This window comes from Apodemus sylvaticus, chromosome 5, assembly GCF_947179515.1.
Source record: "Apodemus sylvaticus chromosome 5, mApoSyl1.1, whole genome shotgun sequence".
In the NCBI taxonomy this organism is placed as follows: domain Eukaryota; kingdom Metazoa; phylum Chordata; class Mammalia; order Rodentia; family Muridae; genus Apodemus; species Apodemus sylvaticus.
Window position 1 is genome coordinate 148912449 of NC_067476.1, and position 15452 is coordinate 148927900.

Here is a 15452-nt window from a genome sequence, read left to right on the forward strand (position 1 = left end):
CTTGAATTGGAGCCCAGGGCCACTCCCACTCAGGGTCTCAGGCTGCATATTCACCAAGTCTCCAGCTCTCCCCAGAGCTCCCCGTACATAGCTTACACAGTGTGCGACTGTGGGTACCAGATTCTCACTCCAGACACCCAGGCCAGCTGCAGGGTTTGGGGACCTTCTCAGTGATGGTACACACATTCAAATGCACAGGTGCTTGCAAGGACCAGGGCTAGGAACCTAAGAGAGTATGCAGTAGTATCTCTGTCTCATCAGGGACAGTTTGGGGAAAGCTGTCCTCGGCCAGAATTCATTGCTTGTCTTTAAAACTGAACATGTTGACTGACAGTGGTTTCCACTGCTGTAGCCTGGTCTACAGAGTGAGTCCAGGACAACCAGGGCTCCACAGAGAAACTCTGTCTCAAAAAACAAAACATCAAAAAATTACTGATGATTTTATAATTTATTAGTATGATTATAGCTCAGTGGTAGAGCACTTGCCTAGCATGCCATCTCTAGCACCACAAAACAAAAACAAAACAAAGAGTGTGTTATATGTAGAAGGGGGGATAAATATCCCATACAGACAGAATATCTTCAAATAATTTGTCCTGTTTCTAAAAGGTGAAGTTTCTGCTTGACTGTGAGCTGAACTTAATGTCTGAGCCCCAGAGAAAAGAATATAGAATGATCAACACTAAGTTTACTTTAGAGAGTCCCAGTAGGCACCACCTCTATCAGTCCTCCAGGCTAGGATCAGAAGTGCTGTTGTGTGGATGTCAGGTGCCCCGTGCGACGTGGGGGGGAGAGTGCTTATGTCTGCAGTCTACTCTGAGGTCCCCTCAGTCTGATTGTTAGAAAAAATATCAGACAAAGCCAAATGGAGGACAACATTCTGCAAAATACCTGACTTGGATGCCTCCATGACTGTGGCCTTCTGGAGAACTCCAAACAGGCTGAGAACCTCATCAGGGCTGACTAAGGAGTGACATGTAGCCCGGTGTCCTCAGGGGTGATGAGGGACAGCAGTGTCATGCAGCACAGTGTTCTAGGTGGGACCCTGCAACAGAATCTGGGCATTTGTAGGAAAACTAGAGAAATTCAAGTGATGTCTTGAGTTTAGTGGACAATATGTGCTGGTGTTGTATGTGTTTATGTGTTCATACACATGTATATGCAGGTGCTTTGACCCATGTACTTCTGTGTGCATGCGTGTGTGTGTGTGTGTGTGTGTGTGTGTGTGTGTGTGTGTGTGTGTGTGTGTGTGTGTGTATCAGCAGACAGCAGATGTTGTTCCTCAGTCACCACCTGCCTGCCTGGTCAGCAAGGCCCTGGAATGCGGGTCTCTACCTCCCAGCAGTGAGGCCATCACCCTGGCTTTTGTCCTTGCCTGTGTGGCGATCTGACGCAAACCCAGATCTGCACTCTGCTGAGCCATCCATCACCGCACCTCTTCTCGTCTGAGAAATGTGGTACGGACCTAAGAAGTCAGATTTGGTGGAAACAGATGCGAACTCTTTGCATCTCCTTGCAACTTTCATTTCTTAATATTTACTTTACTTTTAACAATGAGTGTGTGGGAGGCGTGTGCGTGTCTGCCGCAGCTCTGAGAGGACATGAGATCCCCTCAGGCTGCAGTGACAGGAGCTTCTGAGCTGCCTGATCTGGGTGCTGCAAACACAACATGGGTGCTGGCCCTTGGCAAGCACGGTATTCACTGAAGAGCTACCTCTTCAGGCCCCTCCTTGCAACTTTTCTAGAAAGTTAAAATTAACCCCAGAATAAATGTTTTGTTTTTTTTTCCAACAGTGTTTCCTGTACTTCATAAAAGCATTCATGTTGGACAATCAGCTGTATAGTCACCATTCATAGGCCTGGTCTGCCTCGGCCCATTTGTGCTGCTGATAGAAAGCTTCAGATGGCACAGTCTCTAACTGCAGGGTGCTGTTGGCTCCTAGCTCTGAAGACAACAAGTCAAAGCAAGTTCAGCCTCAGACAAGGCTGTTCTCTTTCATAAAGGTAACACGTACACTCCTGCCTTCGAAGGAGCTAAAGGCTGGATTGACAGAGGCAAACCAGGGTTTGGGAGCTCACTTAGTCTGTAAAACGCTTGTCACATAAACATGAGGGTCTTGAGTTTGAACTCCAGAACACATGAAAAAGGCCAGGCATGATGACTCGTGCTTATGATTCTAGCACTGGGAAGGCAAAATCAGGAGGATCCCCAGGGTGCTTTGGTAAGGCAGCAAGCAAATCCTGTTTTAAAAGACAGAGTGGAGAGATAGCTCCTGAGCAGGGTTAACCTCTAGTCTCCACATGCAGGCTGTCTGTACACATGTGCATGTATACACTACACACACACTCACACTGTCATACACACAGACACACACACAAGACACAAACACAAGCACACTGCCACACACAGACACACAAGCATACTCTGCCATATACAGATACGCATACATAGAGACACAAACACATACACACTCTCTCACACACAGAGAGACACACACTATCTCTCTCACACACAGACACACACTCTTTCAAACACACATATACACATACACACAAAGAGACGCACAGACACTCACACACTGTCACACACACAGACAAACACACACATAGACATACTGTCACACACACATGCATACTATCACACACAGAGACACACTGTCACACACACAGACATACACACTCTCACACACACACATTCACACTCTCACACACATACATACACATACAGTCTCACAGAAGCACACACAGACACATATAAACATACAAACACACAAACATACTCTCTCTCACACACACATACGTGCACACACACACACACGTGTGTGTGTGTGTGTGTGTGTGTGTGTGTGTGTGTGTGTGTGTGTGCACACACTGCAAACTCACACTTCTTTAATGGAATTACACCCACCCCTGAGAGCAAAGCCCTCATGACCCAATCACTTCTTAAAATTCCCAGCTCTTGACCCTGTTAATACTGCGATTACATTTCCCCTTGAGTTCACACAGGAGGAACATTCCAACCTTAGCAGCCTCTAACTGAGAAATCTTAAGAAAATGGACCTTAATTTCTTTCCTGTTTTAAAGCACTGCTGGGCATTCACAATGATTTGAAGTTTAAGGCTGTGCAGGTTAAAGCTTTGCAATTGGAAGGCCTGGACTTAAGACTTTTCCTGCTTGCTTTCTTCACGATATTGGGCACTGTTATGTTTTGAAATGGAGATGTCCCCACGGGCTCATGTTTTAAAGATTTGTTTATTTATTATTTTATGTGTACATGCATGCACCTGATTATAAACATACGCTATATTCATACATGAACCTGCAGAGGTCAGAAGAGGATGTCATATCCCTTGGAACTAGACTTGAAGGCAGTCATGAGTGCTGGGACCCAAACCCGGGTCCTCTGCCAGAACAGTGAGCACTCTGAATGGCTGCGCCGCCTCTCCAGCCCCCACGCCCATGTTTTAAAAGCCTGTTCTCTGGCTGGTGTCTCTATTTTGGAAAGCATTGGAGGCGGGGCCTAAGTGGTAAAAGGTCATTAGGTGCAGGTCACTCTTAACCCACTTCCTGTTTCACTCTCAGCTTCCGGGTCCACACAGGAGCAGCCGGTGCCTCTGCCACACACTCCAGCCACCGTGAACTGAGTCTCTCTGCCAGGACCCAAAAAATAAGGGATGCAGGCATTTTGTATTCTCTGGGCCTCAGCTTCGCCTCTGTCAAATAAGCGACTATTGGTATTATTGGGCCTGTACTTGGTGTTCAGCACTGTCGTAGCTATGATAATGAACCTTCCAGATTCTGTCTCAGGACCCAAGGGCTTCCTCCTCCCACCCTAGCTGCTTGGAGAACCACAGACTACCAGATCTCTCTAGGGATTAGCCTGGGCTAAAGGGGGCTGTCCAGTCTCCAGCCGAGCTCCTTTCTGGAGAGGAGTCTGCATTCCAGACAGAGGGTCTGACTTCTTCATTCCAAGTTGGGATGACTTTGACAGTCATCCCTCCACAGAGCACGCCGTGTGGTTGATGGAAGCCTCTCTGCCAGCCCCATCCTGGTTCTTCCCTTCTCTAGAGTGTTGATCCTAAGATCTAAGAGTGCTCCCCACGAACATCCTCCACACCCCACCCCGCACTCAGATCTCCATCTGAGTGTCTGCTTCCGGGCAAGACTCACCAAGAGGACTGCACCTGCACTGGTTCTCTCAGCCCTCAGAACAGCCCTGTTTGCTCAGATGAAGTTATCAAGCTTTGAGAAGAAAACAAAACTAGCCAAAGAAGGACAATCAAGACACAGTGACACCATACGGGGAGACGCACACCTTCTGGGTTCGTGCTAGACAAAGCTCCTTATTGCTTGAAGCCTCGTCTAGCTGGTCTAAAATAGCACAAGTGCGCTTGCAAGGCGGCTAAAGGCGTGGGAGGCGCATCCAATTGTTCAACACACACTTAAACATTGTTTAAGACAACGGGAGACCTCAATCTGCTCTGCGATGAGAAGACATTGGGGACAGACTGTAGACGGTGGGGGGCGGGGTGAGTGGGTGAAAGGGCGCCTGGATACACAGGTGGGAGACTGGCTAGGTGCACAGGGTTGGGTGAACGGGTAATGCTTACCCACCCCACCATGCAATCAGTGTAATGGTTGGATGGAAGTATGGTTAGGCGTGGATGTGGCTAGATGGCCAGCTGGTGGCAGGGTCATTGAGGGAGTGGGAGTGGATAACCCTTTGAATGAAAGTGTGGCTGGGTGGCTGAAAAAATGGCAGTAGCTGGAGGCAATGGCGGGTGAGCGGACAGACTCACTCATTCCTGTTTTCACGAAGGATGGATGGCATGGTTGGGTGAATAGAGATGTTTGGTGGGTGAGGGATGGGTAAGTGGGCGAATAGATGTGTGAGTAGTTGCATTCATGATGTGGTAGGAGATCAGACAGCCAGGGGAGTGAAAAGGGATGGGAGATTGGCTAGCGGATGAGGGTGGGTGTGGCCGTGTGGGCGGTTATTTTGCTCCGGTGGATAGTAAAGAGATTGGGAGGCAGGAAGTGTTTGGGGTAGGTAAAAGGGTTAGGTGAATGGAGGAGTTGTTTGAGTGTCACAGTTGTGAAGGGATTGGAGGGATGTCTGGGTGGATGACTGCTAGGCTTGCTAAATGAATGCATCACTGAATGAATGAATGAATGTCTAGATGGGTGACAGCATGGTGGCCGAGTGATTGCATGGTGGGGTGGACAAGCACTGAGTGGAGTGGGTGACATGGGGATGGGGGATGGGGAATGGAGGACGGGGGGTGGGGGATGGGGGATGGGGGATGGGGGATGGGGGATGGGGGACGGGGGATGGCCCGCTGAGACATGGCTATAGACGGGTTATGTGAGAAAAAGATCTGCTTAGGGTTGGATTAGGGTAGATGGCAGCCGCTGAGTGAATGAGTGAGGGTGATGTTCTAGCGTGTAGCTAGATAACCAGAGGCATGGGTGACTCGCACAGTAGAGAAATGCTGGACCAGACTTGGCTCGGGACCTCCTAGGCTGTCTGTCTCCATCGGGCACCTACCTGGAGGCGGCGATCTCGGCCTTCTGGCGCGCGATGGCTGCTGCGCGCTGCGCGCCCTCGACCCCATGCTCCACCTTCTGGCGGACCTTGCTGCTCTTGAGCGGCAGCACGCGGCGCTTGGTGCCCTTGACCAGCACATTGTGGCGGTACTTGCCCTCCTCGCGGTGGCCGTCGGGCAGCGTGGTGCGACCATAGCCGTGGCGCAGGTTGTCCAGCCACTCGCCCTCGTAGCGCAGGCCGCTGGATCGCTCGCTCACGCCGAAGCCAGAGCGCTTGTCGTTCTTCCATTCGCCCATATAGGTCTCCGTGGTGGTGGCGTCGATGTCGGCATCGAAGGGCGCAGCCGCGTCGTCGGGGCCCTCGGCGCCCTCGGCTAGGCTGCCGGTGGATGCAGCATCGCTGGCTCCGGAGCTCAGCTCGCTCTTGAGGAAGCTCAAGCGGCTACGCTGGCTGCCCAGCGACGTGCGTGACTCGGAGCGTCGCAGTCGACCCAGCAGTGTGCCACGCGTGAACAGCCCTTGGGGACGCGCAGCCTCGGCCGTGGCCAGCAGACTGAGCGCGAAGCCACCGCGCGGCACCGGGGGCGAGGGTAGCGTGGGCCCGTCTGCCGCCGGTGAGTCCGGAGCCACCGTACCGTTGCTGTGTTCGCTGCGCAGCGAGGACAGAGAAGTGCGCAGGGGAGAACGCACCACCACTGCCATCCCGTAGGGCACGCTTTGGCGCACTCCGTAGCCATGGCGCATGCCATTGGTGAATTGGCCTTGGTAGGTCCCTGCGGGGCAGAAAAAGAGAGCTGTGTCAATTAAATGGTGAGGACTTGGTAATTCCCCAGCCAACGTGGACAAGAAGGGGTGGGGCCTGAAAAGAGCAGAGGCCACTAGGGACGAGTAGTGCATGCTCCTGTGCGTATCTGGAGTGGCCTCAGTAGGCTACAGGCAGGCCAGCAGAGTGCTGTGACCTAGGTGTGGGCGAGGCAGGACAGCACAAGACAGGTTGGCCATCAGTGGGACAGAATGCATCTGCTCTGTGTACCTGAAATACAAGTATGCCGGAGCTCATAGGAGTCAGAGGCGGAGGTGTGGCCATCACCACTAGTAGTGGGAACCTCAAGTGTCCAGTGAGTTGTGTGAGCCAGAGAGTCAGGATGAAACTGTGTGGATTAGTGCTGGAATCTGCCGGATGTTAGAAACACTCTCACGGTGGGAACATGCTAAGTCACAGGTATGCAGCAGAGTGTGAAGTTCGTGGATTAGTATGTTACACTGTAGTTATCTGAGCAGGTCAAGCTGTGAACTCAAGTTGAGTGATGGGTAGAAAGGATATCTCTGGGCAGCACTGTGTGGAAGACTGGTGCAAGGCAGATAGATACTGTTTGAGAGTGTTGGGAAAGGCCCAATGGTGTTATCTAACCCAAGGCTGTGGTGCAGTCCTGGGTCAGAACTGCATGGGAAGGCAGGATTGAGTGATCCTGCAAAACCATCAGGGGGCCGAAGTGGGAAGGGGTGTGGCCAAGCTAAGACCCCACTGGTACATAGAATGAATAAATGACTGTCCTATTGCCCAAGGTGATGTGACTAGTGAGGTTGTGAACAGCTAAGACTGCAGGCGGCGTGAATGCTGGGAAGGTGTGTGTGTGTGTGTGTGTGTGTGTGTGTGTGTGTGTGTCTTTTGACTACATGAGATCACCGGTGTGTGACGCAGTATGCACACAGGAAGCCAAGTGTTCGTGATCTCGTGAAAGTGACCTTATGAATGTGCATGGAGTTCTGAGAATAGGACGCTGCCTGAGTGTTCCACCACCCTAGGGCACTTGAAACAGTGAGTTGGGCTTGTGGGCATCAAATCGAAACCACCTAGCACTCAGATTGCTGGCATGTATGGACGCTGCCAGCAGCCAAGGGCCTGTGTGGACACCAGCCCGCCAACTCATGGAAATAAGTGCAAGGCAACAGTCCGCTCAAGTCTTGCACAAGTAGAGAGGCATATAGGCGCCAAAGACCGCCTCCACCCTTGCTGTGCGACTTTAGGCAACTAACCTGACCTCTCTGTTCTCAGCTTTCTTATCAGAAAGAGCGATTGATCGCCTCCTACTTCTCAGTGGTAAAGCTTAAAGAGTCTGTAACTCTGGAAAACTGAAGGAAAAGGTCCCTGATCCAGGTGTGGCCTGAGAAAGTTGTACTGGTGCTGAGGTCACCTGAGCTCTGTGAAGAAGCTGGCACCAAACTGTCATGAAGACTTTGTGTTTCATCCCTGCCCCACCAAGGAGCTCTCCCCAGGGCTCCGCCCCGAACTGGCTCCCAAACTGGCTTTGTCTTCACTGTGAGTGTCCGGCTGACCTCCAAAATATAATCTTCCCCCGCCCCCATTTCCAGATGTTAGCCTGGGGACAGATGTCCCCTAGATGTCACCATACACACACACACACACACACACACACACACACACACACACAACCTTAGTCTTTCTTATAGTAACACTGAATACCAGTCCTCTGGTCCACCTCTAGAGCTGTCATGAGTTCCAGTACGATGACATCAACGTCCACTGTCCTGAAGTGGCCAGTCAGAGCCTTTGCTGCATCTTAAGAGTCCCTCACACATCTTTGAGGTAAAGGTTTGGTACCCAGCATGGTACTATTCAGAGGTGGTGGAGCCTTTAAGAGGCGAGGCCTCGTCAGAGGCCATGGGGGTGTGTCCTTCCTCTCTCATTTCTTGAAGTGATCTAGCATTGCTCTCCCACCTGGGTGAACCTATCACACTGCAGACCTAAAAGCAAAAGGGCCAACAGATCATAGAATGAACATCCCCAAACCAGAGCCTCCAAAACCTACTCCAAGCTTTAAGAAAAGTAAGGAACTGCCCCTGTGACCTCAAAGCCCCTCCTCTTAAAGGCTCCACAACCAAAGCAGATGGCTTTTGTTTAGATAAATAAATAAAATTTAAGAAAATGATAGAAAAACAGACAGACAAATAAACAACAATGCCCAGCAGTGTTTTGCAAATATCCACCAGGAACCATGCGAGTGGTCCAGACTCCAGCTCCTTCTTAGCATCCTCATTGGACTGGGGATTGACTGGAGCTTCAGTTCTCAATCTCTGCCCGCAACTGGTCAGCTACTCAGAGGGGCTCTGTCCAGACATGCAGACGGATCGCCCCATTCTGCCCTTCTTATTCCAAGGAGAAGCTGAGGCCCTGGCGACCCACAAGACCCTCCTGAATTTTAGCCCCACCACTTCTCTGATCTCACCTCCCCCTCTGCTCTAGGCACAGAGGCCTCTTGGTTGTCCTTCTCCCAGACCAGCATGGGTCCTACCTCAGGAACTTCTGTGAGTGCCCTTCCCTCTGACCAGAGTGGTCTTCCTTACACAGCCCTGCTGTCGTCAAGCCTGCACTCCCACCAACAGTCCTGACAATGTTTTTTGAAGCAATGGCCTTCCCACAAGAAGTTTCTATCCCTCTCCTCAGCTCCAGTCTCCCTAGGAGCAAATACAAACAACAGAGCAGCTACAAAACCACACATTTCTTCTTTCCCTTTCCTTTCCTGTTCTTACTGTCTCTATAAGGGCAAGGATTCCTGCCTTTTTTTTTTTTTCTTTTTGGTTTTTCGACACAGGATTTCTCTGTGTAGCCCTGGCTGTCCTGGAACTCACTCTGTAGACCAGGCTGGCCTCAAACTCAGAAATCCGCCTGCCTCTGCCTGCCAAGTGCTGGGATTACAGGCGTGTATCACCCACCACTGCCCGGCAGATTCCTGCCTATTTTGTTTATTGCTTAGAAAAATGAGGATTAGGGACTCAATACAAAGGCATTGCACAGCCGAATAAAATGAGTCCACTCAACTTTTATTCCCTTTTTGCCTTATCTGGGGGCGGGGCGGGGAAACAAAATAAAACAAAACATCTTGACGGACAAAGTTCAGGTTTGGCAAGGATGAAAGATGCATGGGATGACAGAGCTCATACATCTTCAGAGCCCAAACTCCAGGCCTAGCTATACTCTTCCTGTTTCTCCAGAGAGGATGGGGAGGAGAGAGAAAACAGAAAGGACATGAACAGGGCAGAGAAGCCGGGAACGGGGACAGAGAAGACACCCAATCTCCAGGTTGGAGAAGGTTGTGAAATTGAATCCTGCAACCTACCTGTGGCTAAAATTTGGCCTGAGGTGGGCTGACAGGGCCCCTTTAAACCCAAGAAAACCTGAGACTGCAACAGAGAGCAACCCTTGGCCACCGATTAGAAATGAAACAGTCTGGCTATATTAGGAAACTTACAGGCATGCAGCAAGAGTCACCAACACCCAGGGGATATTGATAGTGACAGGGCCCTGGGAAGGGGGATAAGGGGACGGAAAGGCCATCTCCCTGTGTGTCTGAGACAGGGCTGGGCAGTCCTCCCTGGGGACAGGAGGCCCACTTCTGCAGAGGAAAGCTTCACCACAGTTATCTGGCTGAAGGCGCTCTGGGGGGTTGGGGTGGGGAGTGGGGCGTGGGGAGTGCAGGGGAGTCGTAGGATGGGGGTAGGGGAAGGGTGGAGAGGGGTGTTTCCTCAATGCCCCAGTGATCCACATAAGGCATTCCATTGTTTTAAGGGACCCACTGAGGTCTCCAACAACCTGGCATGGCCACCTCAGTTTGACCTGTTCTCTAGTCACTTTTCTTCCTACCCCAGAACCTTTGTCCTTGTTGTTTGCTACAGAGTCTTACTAGCGAGATGAGGCTGGCCTTGAACTCACAGAGATCCACCTCCCAGGTGTTGAAATTAAAGGCATGTACCACCTTCCTGCCCTCCCCCCAGTGATTTTGGGAGATTTTATTTATCTTTTGTTTTTGTTTTTGTTTTTGAGACAGGGTTTCTCTGTGTAGCCCTGGCTGTCCTGGAACTCACTCTGTAGACTGGCTGGCCTCAAACTCAGAAATCTGCCTGCCTCTGCCTCCCACATACTGGGATCAAAGGCGTGCGCCACCGTGCTGGACTTTTATTTATCTTTTATGGGTACACATTTATTGCCTGAATGTATGTACTGTGCACCATGTGCGGGCTGTGCCCATAGAGGCCAGAAGAGGATATCAAGTCCCCTGTGGTTGGAGTCACAGAGGGTTATGAGCTCTCATGAAGGTAGTAGGAATCAAACACTGGTCCTCTGGAAGAGCAGCGAGTGCACTTAACTGCTAAGCCATCTCTCCAACCTCCATTTGTTTTTTGAGACAGACTCTTGCATGATAGCCTAAGCTGGCTTGGAACTCACTGCATAGCCCAGTCTAAATTCAAACTCCTGGCAATCCTCCTGCCTCAGCCTCCAAGTTGTTGAGGTTACAGACATGAGCCGCACTGTCCCCAGCTCTTTCATTCTCTCTTGGCCCGTGCCTCTCCTCTCCCTCTCTCTCCCATGGCCATCTTTGACATTCAGATTTCAGCGTCCACATGAAACCATTCAGGGAGAGCTCTTGAAACCCTTCCTTGAGTGCTACCCCAGCCAGCCCCATCACCTTCTTCATGCTTTCCCCAAGTGCCACAAAGTGCCACGGTGATTGGTTCGCTATAAGCCTTTCCTCTCCTATGAGATGTTAGTATCCAGGCAGAAAGGAGCAGTGTCTAATTCATCCCCACTACAGTCCCAGTATCCTGCACAGTTCCCAGGCCCAAAGAGGTCACTGGCAAACACTGACGGATGACTATGTTTTCCTGACCACACTGTTACGTTGGCCTAGGAACAGGACCCACATCCCACTTCCTTCTCAACCCAGGATGAAAGAGGCACTAGAAGCAAGCGGTATTCAGCTCTAGATTCACCAGTACAAACCCCGGGGATGATGGTCACAGCCATCACAGCCAACACAGAACATGCAGTCCCGTCTCCTGGATAGACAGAGCCTGCATCCATCCCTCTCCCCACATTTGCTATTCTCAGTTGGTTTGGAATAATAGGAATTCCAGCCTTAACTCTGAGGGTTTCCCAAACCCTCGTTAGTTATGTAAGCCTGCAGAACCTTGTTTCTGACACTCTAAGAAGACGAGGTGATGAGCGTCATTGGCTGCTACTGAGGATGCATTTGTCAAAGATACACCAAAGATACATCAGAAATGCAGCAGTGACCCAAATTGTCTCTGCCCACAGGCATGTGGACTCCATGCCAGGGATAGACCAAAAGGCTTCTAACCTGGGATTCAACTAGTCTCTCTCTCTCTCTCTCTCTCTCTCTCTCTCTCTCTCTCTCTCTCTCACACACACACACACACACACACACACACACACACAGAGAGAGAGAGAGAGAGAGAGAGAGAGAGAGCAGTGGTCCAGAGGGGAGGTGAGAGTCAAGGTCTAGAGAGCTATAGAGTGGGGAAGGCAGTGGACTGAAGATTAAGAGAGGTACTTGGGAGGCAGTGGGGAGAGCCGGCACAAGGGTAGTGCTCTGTAAGGGTTGGTGGATGACAGGAAGTGTCCCTGAAGGCTTGCTCTTTTTGCCTCCATGCTGAGGATGGAACCCAGGTTGTGTGTTGCTGGTCACATGCCCTAGCGCTGAGCTACCCCTACCCACCAAAAGGCCAGCCTTTTGGCAGGTCAGAGTCTTTTCTCAGAAATACTGGCCCAGAAAGGATTAACTGTAAAGATGAACCGGAGCCAGGAAGGACAGAGAGAACCCAGGAAGAGATGGAGGCCAGCTCCCGCTTTCTGCCTCCCCGTGGTGGTTTCACATAAGAAGGTCTGCTTGGGCTCTATTCCCACCCACCACCAGGTCTCTGCACTTGTTCTTTCCTCTGCCAGACACAGCACGGCTCCCTGTCTGCTCAGCCCTTCTTCCTTCTGATCTCAGCACACACTACACTCTCAGGGAAGCCTTCTCCGATCTCTGGAGCAACCCACTTACCCCACTACCTTTCCCTTCCAGCTGCTTTCCACACTAACGCAGCCACTGCTGAACTCGGATCTCTGCTATTAGATCACATGTTCCTACGGGCAAGGCCACATCTGCCTTCCTACATACACACCCAACATATCACACGATGACGACTAGCGCAGAAGAGGCACTCAGCGGACACTCTCAAATTAATTGAAGGGCACACGGCCTTAGATGAAATTCTGAAGTCTCTCTCTTACCAAGAAGGAGAGCGTGACAGATCATCTTTTCAAGGCTCCTATGAGTCTTGCAAAGGTTATTGCAGAGATCTTCGCCTCTCCAGAAGTGTGAGCTTCCTTCACTTGATAGAAAATGCATGATTTGAATCTGAAGTGCTCCCTACAGGTTTATGTTTCCAGTGTGTGGTTCCTAGATATGGTGGTGCTATTGGGAAGGACAGCCTTTAGGAGGCGTATAGGGACTAGCTGGCAGAAATATGTCACTAGGGACAGGACTTGGGGTTGTTTTACCAGGTCCCCTAGTTCCTCCTCTCTGCTTTGAGGTCTACTGAGGAGCTGGAGTCTCCACTACTCTGAACTCCATCCCGTTCTGACCACAGTGATGGATGAAGCCCCCTGAAACCATGAGCCAAAGCAAACCGTCCAACCTTAAGTTGTCTCTGTCCGCCATTTCTCAAAGCAACCAAGAAAGTAACTGATACGGAAAAGTGACTGAAACAGGAGAATTCCTCGGAGGCGACATGTCCTACGAACACCAGGACATATCCGAGCAAACTGAGAGGGCTGGTGACCCTATCTCTGGCGACAAGGACACTGAGGCGACATGCTTGTGAGCCAACTCTTCAGGAAAAGCAAACACACTTTGATTTGCACCATTCTGAGGTGTAAATGCTCCTCTCCCTGGCTGGCCAAGCTATGTAGGGTTGAACACTTTGAAAATTTCCTAAAAACACGACCTCAGGGTTCTCACAAGCTAGTAAAAGCTGGCCCAGAGTCCGTGTTTAATATGGGGTCTCAGGTGGTTGGTTTCTACAAATGTGCCACTCACACAGCTACAGACAATCTGGTAGACATGAGAATCTATGAATAGTCATGGCTGGAGTGAAATTTAGGGAGCAGATCATCCTGTCTAAAAAAGCAAGGTACCTGACCACCTCTGTCCCACCCTGTGTCCACCACAGGCATTGTTCATCAACCACCATGCCATTGCTAACTGGCTCTCTACATCCCTTGCCACGTCTGCACACTGCCAGCAAGTTAATGTTGTATGGAATCAATCTGCTCTAAGGATAAGTGTGGCCACTGGGCATGGTGACTCTTGCCCAGTCCTAGCACTCTGGAGGCAGAGGCAGGAGGATCTCTGAGTTGGAGGCCAGCCTAGTCTATAGAGTTAAGTTCCAGGACAGCTAAGGTTACAAAAGAGAAACTGTCTCAAAAAACAAAAACAAAAACAAAAACAAAAACAAACAAAAAAGGATAAATGTGATCTTTGTTCTGCTTGCAAAAGGGAATCTCAAAAAGGCTCAGACAGACAATGAGCGACTTGCCCAAGACCACACAGCCAGGCAATAGTTCAACTGAGATAAAAACAAAAACAAAAAAACAAAACAAAAAAACAACAGATTCCCAGCTTCACTCACTCCTGTCTTATTGGTTTCAAGAGCTGGGTGTCCAAGAACAGGAAGAAACGAGGAAGGACCCTGAGCCTAGATTCTGGGAAATGTTGTTAGGATTTGAGTCTCAAATGTCCCCTACGACTCATGTGTTGGAACACCTAGTCCCTATGAGAATGTAATGTTAGAATCCAGCTGCCGCTCAGGCTGTAGCCCCTGAGGTAGCCTTTCCCTCCCATCTTGAGGCTCCTGGCAGGTACCCTGTGAAGGCAGTGCCTGTCAGTCCCTAGTTCCCAGACCTCCTGAAGTCAGTGGTTCTCACCAGAGAAGCAAGTGCACACACATCAAAGAGGGTAATGGTGGCCGCACATCCCACCTCCCGCCCATCCCTGACTCCTGCATGGGATTCAGAGAGTCTAGGTACCAGTTATTGAGACCTCTCCCATCCTCAGAAAGGAATAAGAGGCTCCCATTTCTGCCATGTGCGCCTGGACTTCCTGTCTTCAGAGCCCTCAGCATGTTCTCTGTCTCTGGTGCTCAGAGTCCCTGCCATGCTGTTGTCTGTCTGTCTGTCCATAGCATTAATAACTTTTCTAATAAGCCCCTTACTCCCCAGCAATCTCTCTCTCTGTGACCCTCTTGAGCACACCCCCTCCATCCCAAACCTTTCAGTCTCCAGCTGGCAGTGATGTTGTACTTTGGGGGGAGGGGGAGCTTGGTCAGTGGAGGCAGAGTTGCTAGAAGCAGGGCTCGCTTCTGCACACACACACACCAGCGGAGTTCCTACAGCCCTCTCCACCATAATGGACTGTTTCCTCTCAAACTGTGAGCTCCACCTCCCACCCTTTTAAAAAAAGCCACAAAACCCCAATCCTCCCTCAAGTTGCTTCTAAAGGGTGTTTTGACAGAGAGAAGTAACTACCACACCCTGGCCTCCTTTTGCACCTTGAAGATGTCTTATCTTGTCTACACAGTCATACCTTTCGTGTGTTGCCGAGGGACACATATACGCATTGCAAAGTATCCAAACGAGCATGGGGACAGATGCTCTGCTGTCTCCCCAGGCAACACTACTGCCAACAACCTAGGTCAGTCCCAGCCATTTGCTACACACAGTGCGTGCTCATGAGGTGGAGGGAAAGGCTGACCGTTCACCACTTGGCCATTGCTCCTGTCTCTGAGAATGAACAGAGTGAGGGGGAGGGCACTCAATAAATGCTTGCCAGATGGCTTTTGTGCCCTTAGCATGCCTGAGATTCGTTTCCATGTGAGGTGTAAGTGGCCGGCCTCCATATACTGTATCCCACAGGCTCTTGCATTTCGTTCAACAGTCCCTCTGCTTAGCTTCTGGCCAGTGTGGTGTTTCCCCCATAATGGTCCTGAGAGGCCCTGTTCTCTGCCTCACCTGCAAGGCTGGCACTGCAGTCCTTCCATCC

At 50.7% G+C, this 15452-nt stretch overlaps 1 protein-coding gene across 1 annotated transcript in view; it reads right to left on the reverse strand.

Moving 5' to 3' along the window:
• Positions 1-15452, reverse strand: part of Jph2 (junctophilin 2) — a 64507-nt gene that overhangs the window by 36509 nt on the left and 12546 nt on the right. The window contains exon 2 of the mRNA XM_052184199.1: positions 5549-6320. Within this exon, the coding sequence (XP_052040159.1) occupies positions 5549-6320 (772 nt within the window). The remainder of the gene's footprint in view (positions 1-5548; positions 6321-15452) is intronic.